The 14,404-nt window shown below is 52.0% G+C and overlaps 1 protein-coding gene across 4 annotated transcripts in view; it reads left to right on the forward strand.

The window, feature by feature from the left end:
- The window catches only part of SEC14L2 (SEC14 like lipid binding 2), a 54,417-nt gene that overhangs the window by 34,523 nt on the left and 5,490 nt on the right, over positions 1–14,404 (forward strand). For 3 of the 4 annotated variants that reach the window (XM_039505441.1, XM_039505438.1, XM_039505440.1), the window contains 6 exons: positions 42–230; positions 972–1,067; positions 4,151–4,211; positions 6,759–6,842; positions 13,699–13,805; positions 14,084–14,223. In XM_039505441.1, the coding sequence (XP_039361375.1) occupies positions 42–230; positions 972–1,067; positions 4,151–4,211; positions 6,759–6,842; positions 13,699–13,805; positions 14,084–14,223 (677 nt within the window). The remainder of the gene's footprint in view (positions 1–41; positions 231–971; positions 1,068–4,150; positions 4,212–6,758; positions 6,843–13,698; positions 13,806–14,083; positions 14,224–14,404) is intronic. The other variant, XM_039505439.1, reaches the window with a different exon arrangement.

Raw genomic sequence — 14,404 nt, forward strand, 5'->3', positions numbered from 1 at the left:
CTTAGTGGCGGGTGTCTGAGGCCTGTCGCTCTTCTGTGCAGGTGATTCAGAAGTACATGTCTGGGGGGATGTGTGGATATGACCGGGATGGCTGCCCCATCTGGTATGAGATCATTGGGCCCCTCGATGCCAAAGGCATCCTGTTATCAGCCTCCAAACAAGATCTGCTAAAAAACAAGTACCATGACTGCGAAATGCTGCTTCAGGAGTGTGACAAGCAGACCCAGAAGGTGAGACCTCGCTGCCTCCATGAGTCATTGTCATCTGGGCCTGAGGAGCCCAGGGCAGGGAAGGAGCCTGTAGCAGTGGCTAGGGACTTTCTGTCTTGAGGTCTAGGGTCCTAAGCCGGAGCAGGGCACAGGAGAAACCAGCATTCAGACTTGGCTAGGATCCTAGTAACTGAAATGCATTACAGGCTCTCTGTACCAAGACCACTTTGCCCACCGCTGAAATGCAGCTACTTCTGGGATGGAAGAGAGCAGCTCTTTAACATCACACAGCAACACTGCAGAATATCTCAGAATAGGTAGTGAAGAAGAAAACCGTGTCCAGTTGAAACAGTGGGTGGAATTCAGGGAGGCAGAATGTACATTACCTGCCTGTGTTGGAATATGCTCAGGACTTTGGGTGTTAATAGCCCAGCACTGTTGGAACAGCTTAGGAATTTCAGATGGCTGCCTGAAGGATAGGATCTCCTGCAGTGTCCCGTCACCACGCTGGAGCATTGGGACCCGCGCTGGGACAGGAGAGCATCCCCTACTGAGCCACATACACCACTCTTCCAGGATGACAGCCCAAGGGGTCACGCAGGAAGGCACCATGCCCCAGGGCCCAAGCAGGAAGCGAATAGGAGAAAACCCATCACATAGTAAAACAGTCTTGATTGAAGATGGCTGTTTTTCCCTGGGATGTTACCCTGCAGATGGCTGGAATGGTGTCTGTCTGAATCCTCTTGCTCTGTTCTCTTGCAGCTGGGGAAGAGGGTTGAGATGATCATGATGATCTATGACTGTGAGGGGCTAGGCCTGAAGCATCTCTGGAAGCCAGCCGTGGAGGCGTACGGAGAGGTGAGGAGGTCGGGGGAGGGGGTCTCTGTTTACATGTTGCTTATTCTCCATCTTGCAGAATGGTCTGGTGCATGGGTTTCCTCAGATCACATGCTTTCCTCTCAAATCCACTTCATGGTGATTTAAGGATTAGTCCTCAGGTCTATGAAGGAGGCAAATAGATCTTCCCCTGTTTCTTTGTTAACGAGCGTCTACAGGCTAAAAGATGTGGTTGGTGGTTCCTTTCCTGGGAAGGAATCCAACTGGACTTTTATGGATTACACTGGCATTGGTAGTGTTCTCTTACTGAGGATGTGACAGGATCACAGATACCTCAGTAGATGTTTGTGCTGAGGGCCTCGCTTTTGGTTATCAGGTTAACTAGCCCAGCTGACAAAGGATATGGCTGCACTGCAGTCAGGAGGTGCGATTGCAGCATGTGCAGATGTAGCTTTGATTTAGCTTGAGTAGCAATAAGTGAAGCTGGCAACTGCTCCAGTATGTACCCTGGGGACGTGGGCAAACTAGCTTGGGTATACTATATATGCACTTGGACAAGTGTCTGGATTGGAAGGTTGTGCTAGATAGTTTTAGAAGGGCTTCCTGGATGTGTTCAGTGGAGTGTTTGATGTTTTACCTTGGCTCTCCGATCTTCTAGATTTGAGGTGCTGAAGGCTGACTTTGGTTGTTCTCTTGTGCCTACAAAATCCATGGAGTTTTGGTAGTTTTCCAGTGTTGCCAACTCTCAGAGTTTTATTGTGTGTCTTGTAGTCTTTGGTGTTTTTTCGTAAAGCCCCAGCTCCTGGAGTCATGGGAATATGTGAGAATCTCAGCTCTCATTTATCAAAATAATAGTTTCTGGCCCTTATGGCAGTGGAAAAAACCTCAAAAACGTGAACCTGAAAGGGTCAAAGAAACCCAGAAAGCAAATACAAATAATTCCATCTTGCATCCGACAAAGTGGGTATTCACCCACGAAAGCTCATGCTGCAAAACGTCTGTTAGTCTATAAGGTGCCACAGGATTCTTTGCTGCTTTTACAGATCCAGACTAACACGGCTACCCCTCTGATAAATAATTCCAAGTTATTTTTTAAAATCTCATGAATTTCAAGCCAATCTCGTGATTTTGGGAGATCTCACTCATGACTTGTTGACCATTTGGGGTTGGCCATGCTGACGGTGTCTTCCAGCGTAGCTGGTTTGGAATGATTCTGTTTTATCCTTCAATACTGGCCAACCCCCAACCATCTGAAAAATCATGTTGGGGCCTCAAAAATCATGAGATTGCTGTAGAAATCATGAGATATGCCTTCCCCTATGGTTGTGGGGTTCTAATAAGCATGGAAAGGCTTTAATGGTGTTATTCTTTCGGGGTCAAATTCCACCCCATGCAGAGGGCTATTGCTTAGGGCCTGGGCACTGCATGAGTCTGGCTTCAGCTCTACGGGTGCTATAGCCCTCTGCACAGAGGTGAATTTCCTCCTCTCTGCAGATGTCATAGGGTGACCCCACCTAGGGCACCTTTCATGGGCAGGCTGTGACACAACAGGTATGCCTAGCCTCAGTTTCCCTTTTAGTCTAGCCCTGAAAAGAACATCTCTCAGTGTGCGCTACCAAGCCCACCTTTGAGTACAGCTTGCTCGCATAGACCAGTGCAGTAGTTCCCGTAAAGCAGTTCTCCAGTGTGCACAGTAAACATAAAGGTACCATGGTTTCTCCATTCCCCACTCCAGGGGAATCACCTCCACCCACCCACTCCATAGCAGCACATTGTTCCCAGTTCCTTTCACCCCGATGCAAGGCCCTGCTTTCCAGGCCATCCACTTGAGAGTGGCCAGTCTCCACAGCCCCCATCAGGTGTCCCCAAGAGAGCTCCCCAGTGTCCCACTCTCCAGGCCTCCCTGCCAGCAGGATCCACCCTCCCACACCAACCGCCTTGAGCCCAGGCTCGACTTCCCCAGATAAGCTGGCAGGCTGCCCAGAGGATTCAGGGGGCCCGGGGTCGAATTGCTGCCGAAGACCCGTCACTTTGGCAGCGGGTCCCGGGGCGGAAGGACCCCCCCGCCGCAGGTCTTCAGAGCACTTCAGCAGCGGGGGGTCCCGGAGTGGAAGGACCCCCCACCGCCGAATTGCCACCGAACACCCAGAGCAGAAGAAGCTCCGGGGGCCCGGGCCCCATGAGAGTTTTCCAGGGCCCCCGGAGCGAGTGAAGGACCCTGCTCCAAGGGCTCCAAAAAACTCTCGTGGGGGCCTCTGCAGGGCCTGGGGCAAATTGCCCCACTTGCCCCCTCCCCACCTGGGCGGCCCTGTAAGCTGGATCTTCCCCATTTGCCAAGGAGCCACTGCCTGAGCCTTCAACTCCTCAGGGGTCCTCAGGGGTCCGAGCTTTGGTCAGTTCTCGCTAGCAGTGCGGTTCCACACAGCTCTCTCTACCTGCTGCATCGCAGCCAACTGGCCGATTCTCCCAGGCTCCTCCCCTCTAGGGCCCTGGTGCCCTCTCCTAAGCCCAGCTGGGGACAGGGAGGGGTCAACTGGCCAGTCACAGGTGCACTGGCCTCTTTTCTCCCCCTGTTCCCCCATGACAGCAGATCTAGTGGGTTTATGTTTTAATGCCCTTTTGTGGATCTGAATTTGGGGGCTCCCTGACAGCCTGTCCTAAACTGACCCCTCTTTCCTGAGGAACTTGGATTTGAATTACTTGCCAGTCCTTTGTTTGTATTTATGACTGGCCTTTGCCCTTTGATTTCTGTTCCTCTCTGTTCTGGCGTGCGGGGGGCGGAGGGATTCAGACTGGGGGACTAGAGGGTCACTGGGGTTTAAAGCAACCAGAACACCTCTCCTTTGGTGCAGAAGCCTGGAGGGGAAGGAAGAGACGGGGAAGGGCTGTCTCCTGTCTGAAATCTTCGCAAGCTTTGTGCAGGTGTCTGATCTGGCTCTGGGGAGGGATGTGAATCTGGTTCCGTCTCCTCCCACACAGCTGCTTGCTACTACAGCCCAGGGCTGGCTGGTGGGGGCTGAGGCAAGGTCCCAGACATGAGGTACTGGGGTTGGCTGAGGGCAGGTTTCTGTCTCCCTGACTGACAAGCTCCTTTGGATTCACAGCTTCTGTCCATGTTTGAGGAGAACTATCCCGAGACCCTGAAGCGCCTGTTTGTAATTAAAGGTGGGTTTAACCGCAGTGCAGGACAAGGCTTGTATGCAGTGATGAGCTGCCAAAATCTTAGCAACCAGTTCCCTACCAGGTCTTTGGCGGCAGGTCCTTCATTCGCTCTGGGTCTTCAGCAGCACTTCGGCGGCGGGTCCTTCAGTGCCACCGAAGACTCAGAGCGAGTGAAGGACCCGCCGCCAAAGTGCCGCCGAAGACTTGGAGCGCCGCCCGGTGAGTAAGCCCCACGTGTTTTTTTACGTGTTTTTTTTTTAAGTTCATCCCTGCCAGGGCCCTGTCAAAACTGTTCAAATCGGGCCCCACACTTCCTAAAGCTGGCCCCGCATATCAGGGTTGCAAAATTGTATCAGGGGCCAGGTAGGGAAGGCGGTGCCTCCCAAAACAGCTGTCCTCCCCATCCAACACCCCTCCACGTCCTGCCCCCGACTGCCCCCATCAGAACCTGCAATCCATCAACCCCACCCCTGCTCCTTGTCCCCTGACCACTGACTCCCAAGACCCCCCCCCACCCTAACTACCCCCCAGGTCCCCACCCCCTACCCAACTCGCCCCGCTCCCTGTCCCCTGAGTGCCCCGACCCCCTCCACACCCCTGCCCCCTGACAGCCGCCCCCCGAAACTCACTGTTGAATAATAGCTGACTGCATCTCCAAATATAATACATATGTAGCCAATAAGTCAGATTTAATAGTCTTTATTGGATTCTGATATTTATTGCAAAATTGAACTAAGTGCTTTGATGAAGCAGTTTTTACAAGCACTAGTGTGAATTGAAGCTAGCAGTTACATTAATTTAATCTCTGTTCTGTGGATATGATGAAAAGCTTGGCAAGAATTTAGACAGTAGCCATGGCAAATGTTACAGAACACCATCGTGGGGTAAGGGATTGAATAGCTACTGCCAGTGGCTGTAAACAAAAGAAATGATGTTTTAACAGTTAGCCAGTGAGAAACTCTAGTATTTCCATTATTATACAAACAGGTCTTAAAGTCATTGCCTTTCTTCCTGATGTGTTAACAGCAATTACATTGGTTAATAACATTCAAAGACAAGTTTTGTTTTTCCTAGTCACAACGTGTAAAGGACAGAGCCTCTCTAGAATGCTGGGCGATATAGTCTTACCATTATCTCTCCAGCTATTTTTCTATGTAAAACAAGTTACATATTTAACCCTGTCTGAAACAGAGACAGATTAACATGAATAGATAATATAGGCTTTAAAACAGAACTATAGACTGGAGAAAATGAGGCAAAAATAGAAAGGAAATGTAGAGGAGAGGATTTTGCTAGGGGAACAGCTGCTATTATTTAGAACATACAGACAGGGAACTCACTGCCACCCTGGGATCCCATCCCTCTCCCCCCCACCAACCTCGTCACCCCACAATTCCTCCCCCCACGAGCCTCGTCATCCCCTGATTCCTCCCCCCCCAGCCCCGTCACTCTCTGATTCCTCCCCTCCCTGTCTTACCTTGGGCTCCGCAGGCTGCCAGCTGCAGTCTGATTCCCCTCGCAGCAGCGGCAGCTGCTGCTGGGAGATAAGACACCTCGGCTCTGTGCAGCTGAAGAGCCGAGAGTCCTTTGCTCGAGCGCTACCTTCCCCCGGTTTGCCCCGCAGCCCCCCCAGTCCTCCCCCCCGGAGCCTCGTCACCCCCAAGTCCTCTCCCCGCCCGAGCCTCGTCACCCCCGGATTCCTCCCCTCTTACCTTGGGCTCCCGCAGAGTGATTGAATCAGCTCGGGCAGGAGCGCTGCAGTTTGATTCAATCAGCCTGCCGGAGCCCAAGGTAAGACGAGACTCGGGGGGGAGGGGAGGAATCCGGGGGTGACGAGGCTCGGTGGGGAGAGGAATTGGGGGTGACGAGGTTCGGGGGGGCTGCGGGGCAAACCGGGGGAAGGTAGAGCTCGGGCAAAGGACGCTCTAGCTGCACAGAGCGAGGTGTCTTGTCTCCCAGCAGCAGTGGCGGCTGCTGGCTGTATGGTAACCCTAACAACCGGTTCTAAACCAGCTTCTAAATTTAGCAACCGGTTCCTGCGAACTGGTGCGAACCGTCTCCAGCTCACCACTGCTTGTATGCTTCCCCTCCCCGCCCAACTGTGCAGTTGCATGCACACGCACACATACACACATGCATATCCATGTGTGAGCTGAGACAGCAGACTTGCATTTGGAGGAGATGCTGCATGCACATCTCTGCCCCCCAGGAACATCCAGTCTGGAGGGTGCTCTGGGCAGACCTTTGCCACTTGGGGTACAGAGCTAGTATCCAGCTGGGGAAGCATGGTTGTTTGTGCCATGGCCCAGTAGGAGATACCACAGTCAGCCCAGGTGATGCACCATGTTGTTGGCCATGTGGTATGTTGTTCTCCCATCTCTATCACATTGGCACAGCACTGGTGCTCCATGGCAGGGATCGGTGAGAGACAGGAAGAAGGCATTTCAGATCCCTGGCGGGGGGGCGCAGGAGGTGGAAGGCCAGGGTGAGAGGATGGTGTGAAGGATTTCTTGCCCATGATGCTATGTTCTCTCTGTACCATCCTTGCAGCTCCCAAGCTTTTCCCTGTGGCCTACAACCTCATCAAGCATTTCCTGAGTGAAGACACCCGTAAGAAGATTGTCGTCCTGGGAGGTGAGTTTGACCTTGCCCTCTAACCTTGCCTTGCACCTCCTCTCCCAGCCTAGCCCATGGGCCCCCAATGACCAGTCCCCGAGCCCCTTTTCTAAGGGGAAGTTGCTGCCCAGACTGAGTCTAACCCCCGCTGCTCAGTGCAGAGACATCACCAGACTGCTGCTTCCTGTTGCCTAGTTGATGCTCCAGTCCCACCATTCACAGAGAGTTGTTACATTTGGGCACGGAGGGTCTTGTGATGATCACGATGCTGGGCAGGATAAATGAACCCATTCTAAGCGTCTTCGTACATCTCACTAGCTCAGCGGGGCTGGGTCTGATCAGCAGCTGGATGGGAGACCTCCCAGGAAGACTCAGGCGGTGGCAGTGCTGCTGCCAATGCCCCTGTGTGGCACTAGGGGGCAGCGCGCTGCTGGAAGTGCCATATTTCAGATGAAATGTAAAACCAAGCTGGGGTGTTTAACTGCCTGTGGGTCTCTTTGTAAATTGATCCACCCTCCTGGCCAAGTTTCAGTTTTCAGGGCCACACCTTGTCTCCTTAAATCTCCCCCACCCCCCTTTCACTGCCTGTCCTGCAGGCACCTGTGGTCTTCCCCAGAGGCTGGTGCAGTGACGTACATAGTCTGTAAAGCCCTTGGAACTAGAGCTGTCAAGCGATTAAAACAATTAATCACGATTAATCATGCTTTTAAGTGATAATAGAATACCATTTATTTAAATATTTTTGGATGTTTTCCACAATTTCAAATATATTGCTTTCAGTTACAACACAGAATACAAAGTGTACAGTGCTCACTTTATATTTATTTTTATTACAAATATTTGCACTGTAAAAAGCAAAAGAAATTGTATTTTTCAATTCACCTAATGTAAGCACTGTAGTGCAATCTCTTTACCGTGAATGTTGAACTTACAAATGTAGAATTATGTACAAAAAATAACTGCATTCAAAAACAAAACAATGTAAAACTTTAGAGCCTACAAGTCCACTCAGTCCTACTTCTTGTTCAGCCAATCGCTCAGACAAACAAGTTTGTTTATATTTGCAGGAGATAATGCTGTCCTCTTCTTGTTTACAATGTCACCTGAAAGTGAGAACAGGCGTTCACATGGCACTTTTGTAGCCGGCATCACAAGATATTTACGTGCCAGATGCGCTAAAGATGCATATTCCCTTCATGCTTCAACCACCACGTGTCCATGCTGATGACGGGTTCTGCTCGATAATGATCCAAAATAGTGCAGACTGACACATGTTCCTTTTCATCATCTGAATCAGATGCCACCAGCAGAAGGTTGATTTTCTTTTTTGGTGGTTCAGGTTCTGTATTTTCCGCATCAGAGTGTTGCTCTTTTAAGACTTCTGAAAGCATGCTCTGCACTTTGTCCCGCTCAGATTTTAGAAGGCACTTCAGATTCTTAAACCTTGGATTGCGTGTTGTAGCTATCTTTAGAAATCTCATATTGGTCCCTTCTTTGCGTTTTGTCAAATCTGCAGTGAAAGTGTTCTTAAAATGAACAACATGTCATCATCTGAAACTGCTATAGCATGAAATATATGGCAGAATGCGGGTAAAACACAAAGCAGGAGACATACAATTCTCCCCCAAGGAGTTCAGTCACAAATGTAATTAACACATTATTTTTTTAATGAGTGTCATCAGCATGGAAGCATGTCCTCTGGAATGGTGGCCGAAGCATGAAGGGGCATACGAATGTTTAGCATATCGGGCATGTAACTACCTTGCAACACCAGCTACAAAAGTGCCATGCGAATTCCTGTTCTCACTTTCAGGTGACATTGTAAATAAGAAGCGGGCAGCATTCTGTCTTGTAAATGTAAACAAACTTGTTTGTCTGAGCGATTGGCTGCACAAGAAGTAGGACTGAGTGGACTTGTAGGCTCTAAAGTTTTACATTGGGTTTTTTTGAGAGTAGTTATGTAACAAAAAAATTCTACATTTGTAAATTGCACTTTCACAATAAAGAGATTGCACTACAGTACCTGTATGAGATGAATACTATTTCTTTTATCATTTTTACAGTGCAAATATTTGTAATAAAAAATATAAAGTGAGAACTGTACACTTTGAATTCTGTGTTGTAATTGAAATCAATATATTTGAAAATGTAGAAAAACATCAAAAATATTTAATAAATTTAAATTAGTATTCTATTTAACAATGCGATTAAAACTGCAATTAATCACAATTATTTTTTTAATCCCCATTCACTTTTTTGCATTAATCGTGTGAGTTAACTGTGATTAATTGACAGCCCTACTTGGAACCTTTCTGTTAAAAGAATAAAGAAACGTCAGATCATTAGTCCATTGCTATTAAAGGGAAACAGTCAGGTGAGCCAGGGGCACCTTAATATTGTGACCTGTGTATTTCCTTCTCCACTTCTTGGCTTTCTTCTTGAAACAAAACTCAGTGTGACAGCTCCCCCTGCTGGCTCTGTGCTGCCACTGGGCTAACAAACCCTGTTCCCAGACTGGCAGTGCTCGCGCCACTGGTGATGCCATTTCCTGCACAGGCAGCAATGGAAGCAAAAAGCCATCATTCAGTTGAGCCCCATGTGCATCAGTGGAGGGAAGGAGGTGGCAACCCAAACTCAGCGCATTTCATGTTGTGACACTGGCTTGAGAGCCACGGGGAGTGGAGTCCACAGCTGTGGCCAATGCACCTCGAGCTTCACTCTTTTTAATAATGACCAGCAGGGTCCCGGGCCAGAGCTTACAGTCTGAACAGACAAGCCAAACCCAAGGGGGGGCGTTCTCAGCCCTATTTCATGGGGGGGTGGGGCACTGAGAGCCAGAGAAACTCAGTGACTTGCCCAAGAGCTGGGAATTGAAGCCAGCTCTCCTGAGTCCCACTCCAGCGCCTCCCCCCCAAGAGTTCACTGCCTCTCTCCTCCGAGCTGAGGGCGGAGCCCCTCCAGTGGGAGCCAGCTGGTCACTCTCCATGGCCCCTTCAGTCGTTGGCCTGTCTGCTAAGACTACCCCCAAGGGAGCCAGTGAGGAGATGGGTGCTGTTCTCTAAACCGGTAGGCTAGGTTAGGCTGGGGTCCAGGCAGTGGCAGAGGGCCAGAGCCAGGTGCTGTCGGGATAACACCATCCTATGCTAATAAGGCACTTTGGCCAGCGCCTCTGATCTCTCCCCATTGTCACAAGACTATACGCACACCTGTGTCACGCGGGGCTGGGCTGACAGCCGCCAGCTCGCTCCAGCCATTGGCCATGGGGATGGTGTTCGATCCCTGCTAGCCCAGGCTGGCTTTGGACCTGGGCTGTAACGTGATGGCACGAGGCAGAGAGTGGAGCCAAATGTTCGGGCCTGGCCTGTTCTGGAGCAGGGACAAGCTTGGCAGCCATCGCTGTCCTGGCCTTTAGTGCAGTGTGTTCTGTGTGTCACTGACACAGAAATGCCTCCTTGAGAGCAGCTGTGGGAGCACGTGGGCACTGGAGATCGCTGCCAGGGACTCACCCTTTGGCTCCTAACCCGTGTGCTCTGTGCTGAGCTCCCTGCACTTCTTAGCTCAGCTGTCCAGACATGGTCAAACTACAAGGCTGACGTTGGTTCCATTTCCCTTGGTTAACTCGGCTTCTTGGCAGGATCCCTGCAGAGCAGAGAGCGTTTCTTGTCTCCACCCCTCCTCTCCTTGTCTCAGCTAAAGGGGAGGGGGGTGGCTGATGAGTGGGTCTGTTATGTGCCAAGCCAGTCTCCACCACGCCAGAAACTGCGCCACCCCAGCTCCATGGCATCACCACTCTCAGCACTCGCATGCAGCGGTGGAAAGACCTAGGGAGGGACTGGAAGCGCTAACAGATCGTTTCCACCCCTCAACCCCTCTGGTTTTGTTCCCTCACCCCAAGGAGCTCAGCATGCTGTAGGCACCTGTGTTCCCAGCACAGCAGAGGGTCCCTGTATCTATTGGGTTTCCGGGAAGCAGGGCGGGCGCAAGCCCGCCCCATGCTAACGAATCCCCCCCCTCAGCCTAAGGGGAGGATCTACAGGACCTCAGAAACCCACTAATTGCGGGGGACAACTAATGAAAGAACAGGGACAGGAGTGCGGTCAAAGGGTCATAAGAAGGGAGCCTGACGGGGACACCGAGCAGAGAACCCCGGACAGCGCCCACTGCTCCTCGAAGGCGTCAAGGGAGCCAGTGGACGCCGCCCAGAGGAACTCCGCCCAGAGACGTGAATGGACTAAGGATCGGAAACAAGCCCCACAGTCGAGAGGGTCCCTGTAGCAGGGGGATTACCCGCTCCTGCCCTTCGGGGCTTAAAACAGTCCAAGAGAGGGCTGGGGCTGGGGCTGGGGCAAGAAGCCTGGGCTGATTGGGGGAGAGTAGGCTCAGCCGGGCCATGCCCCATGAGGCCCAGCTGGCCCCTGTATAAAAAGGCTGAGAGCCAGGAGCCCAAACAGTCTCTCTCTGCATTCAGAGAGAGAAGGGCCTAGCTGCAGGGAGCTTAACTAAGTGCCTAGAGTGGAGCAGGCCTGCGGAAAGGCCAAGGGAGCTGGGGAGTTCCGGCCTAGGAAGCCCCAGGCTGCGGCCTAGCATTGGGCTAACAGGTACTGGGGTTGCAGAGGGCAGCCCAGGGGTAGGCAAAGGCAGCAGGTCCACACCCAGCCTTGCCAGTGATGAGTGGCTGATACTGCAGTCTGCCCCAGGGTGCGGGGGCTAGACAATGACTGGCAGTAGTCTGATACTGAGGTGAGGTGGGGATAGAGGGTGGGGGTTCCCTGGGGAAGGGAGACCCTAAGACTGAGAGAAAGGTGTCACTGCCAGGGGGCAGCACCCCAGCTCTCAGGGCACTGGAGTCCAGAGAGGGACACGGGGGCCAAGCGATAGTGGATCAGGTGCTCCGGGCTGGAAATCAAGCTAATTCCTGGAACAGACTAGCAGGAGGTGCCGCAGGGGTGAGTCCCACACCCTTAGGCCTGGTCTACACTAGGAGTTTATGTCGAATTTAGCAGCGTTAATTCTACTTAACCCTGCACCCGTCCACACCAGGAAGCTAATTAGTTCGACCTAGAGGGCTCTTTAGTTCGAATTCTGTACTCCTCCCCGACGAGGGGAGTAGCGCTAAATTTGACATGGCTATGTCGAATTAGGCTATGTGTGGACGAAAATCGACCTTAGTAGCTCCAGGAGCTATCCCACAGTGCACCACTCTGTTGACGCTCTGGACAGCAGTCCGAGCTTAGATGTTCTGACCAGCCACACAGGAAATGCCCAGGGAAAATTTGACATGCTCCGGCGCCTTGTGGATATTCTGCAGGACCGCAGGCAGGAGGACAGAGCCCCCCTGCACTGTATCTGCAACCGCCCTCCCCCGCCACAAAGTCCCAAACCCCCCTCACCCAAAGTAACAAGAAGGAGGAGTGACAGGGCCCGTGAAAACTGTCACTGCACCCCTGCAGAGTGCTCAATTACCCGAAAGCTCTCATTCCCTAAATGTTGAGAAGTCCTTCCCTTCCTGGCTCACCGAAGCCCCAATCCCAGTTTCATCCCCTAACTGTGTAGTTGATTATTAAAAGTAGTTTGCTGTTAATTACTATTTCCATCAAGTTTTTCTACAGAAGAGTGTCTGTGAAAGGGGGGGGGGTTGTTAATTGCATAGGACAGTCACCTTTACCAGGGTACAGACACGGGGGCAGGATCAACAGCAGGTCACATACACAGTGCAGTCAGTAGGCACCCTGGTCGGTCTGGGAGGTGTTTTCCATGTTCTGTGTGGGTGGGGGGTACGTGACTTTGTGGCATGGGAGGGCGGTTACAGAACTTAGGCAGCGGTCCTTGTCCTGGACCACAGAGCCACGCAGCAGGGGAATCTGTAACCGTCCTCCCCCGCCACAAGGTCACGTAGCCCCCGCACACAGAGTCCCGAAAAGGAGGGATGGCAGGCTCTGTTGAAACAACCAGTCCGGCACTGCAGACCACTCTAGGAGCAGGAGCCTATCATTCCTCAAGTGTAGAAGCGGTGTTAACATCACTGCACACCCTACTCACCACAGTCTGCGTCCCTGTTTCAACCCTTTAACGCGAATTCATTAATAAAGAAAACGTTGTTAATTAACAATGTTCCATTAACTTTATTTTTAAACGTGTGTTGGAAGGGGGGAAACGTGGTGAACGGGGTATGAACCGCAGAAGAAAGTCAACAGTAACTGAAGCAGGGGCAGGTTCAGCTTCTCTGTAAAGAAACTGAACAGTCACAGGTTACCCTGCTCCCTGAGGAACCTAGCTTTCAAAGCCTCCCGGATGCACAGCGCTTCCCGCTGGGCTCTTCTAATTGCACGGCTGTCTGGCTGAGCGTAATCAGCAGCCAGGCGATTTGCCTCAACCTCTCATCCTGCCATAAAGGTCTCCCCCTTGCTCTCACAGAGATTGTGGAGCACACAGCAAGCTGCAATAACAATGGGGATATTGGTTTCGCTGAGATCCAAGCGAGTCAGTAAGCTCCTCCATCTCCCCTTGAGACGTCCGAAAGCACGTTGAATTATGAGTTACCCAAGACCACCCTCGACACATTTTTCCCCCCAGCATGCATTGTGGGGAAATCCCAGAATTCAAATGGGCAGTGGGGACTGCGGGAACTGTGGGATAGCTTCCAATGTCGACGCTTGCCCCGTTAGTGTGGACTCACAAAGTCGAATTAGTGTCCTTAGTGTGGACACACACATTCGACTTTGTAAGGTCGATTCCACAAATTCGAATTAAGTTAAATCGAACTAATCTGGTAGTGTAGACATACCCTTACAGTCCCTCTGGCCCCCACTACAGCTCTCTAGCCAGAGGGCAGCTCCTGCAGGTGTAACCTCGCTGCTCTTCTCTCTTCTGCCAGCAAACTGGAAGGAGGTCTTGCAGAAGTACATCGCCCCCGAGGAGATCCCTGTGGTGTACGGGGGAACCCTCCGGGACCCAGATGGGAACCCCAAGTGTGTGACCAAGGTACAGTGACCCCATCCTGAACACCAGCATCCCCCACTTGCATGCTGGGGTGTCAGCCACTGCTCTTCCAGTCACCGCCCAGCTTGGCTAGTGCAGCCACCAGCTGGGGAGCCCAGTTGGAGACATGGCAGGGCAGAGGCCTCTGGACTCCAGCACAGGAGTCCTCTCAGTCATCTTGTGTCTGTGATCCCAGGGTGGGAGCGATATTGGGGGGGGTTGGGGGGGTTGGTTATGTGTGATGCCCTCGTGGCTCAGGGCCTGGTTCTCTCTTGTTCCAGATTAACTATGGTGGTGACATCCCCAAGAAGTACTACGTGCGGGACCAGCTGAAGCAGCAGTATGAGCACTTAGTGGTAGTGAACCGGGGCTCCTCCCACCAGGTGGAGTATGAGATCCTCTTCCCAGGCTGCGTCCTCAGGTAGGGAGAGCTGGTGCAGAGCTGTCCCCGGGGCTACCAGCAACACATGGGCCCCACCTGGGGTGAACAGATAACAGGGGCTGCATGAGGGTGAATGGGGGGGCAGTGCCAAGACATGGGTCACCCCAGCCATCTGGGGGCAGGGGGTTACTGAGGCCACCTGAGCCAGCCCACCTACCCA

The sequence above is a fragment of the Mauremys reevesii genome, linkage group 18 (assembly GCF_016161935.1).
Source record: "Mauremys reevesii isolate NIE-2019 linkage group 18, ASM1616193v1, whole genome shotgun sequence".
In the NCBI taxonomy this organism is placed as follows: Eukaryota; Metazoa; Chordata; order Testudines; family Geoemydidae; genus Mauremys; species Mauremys reevesii.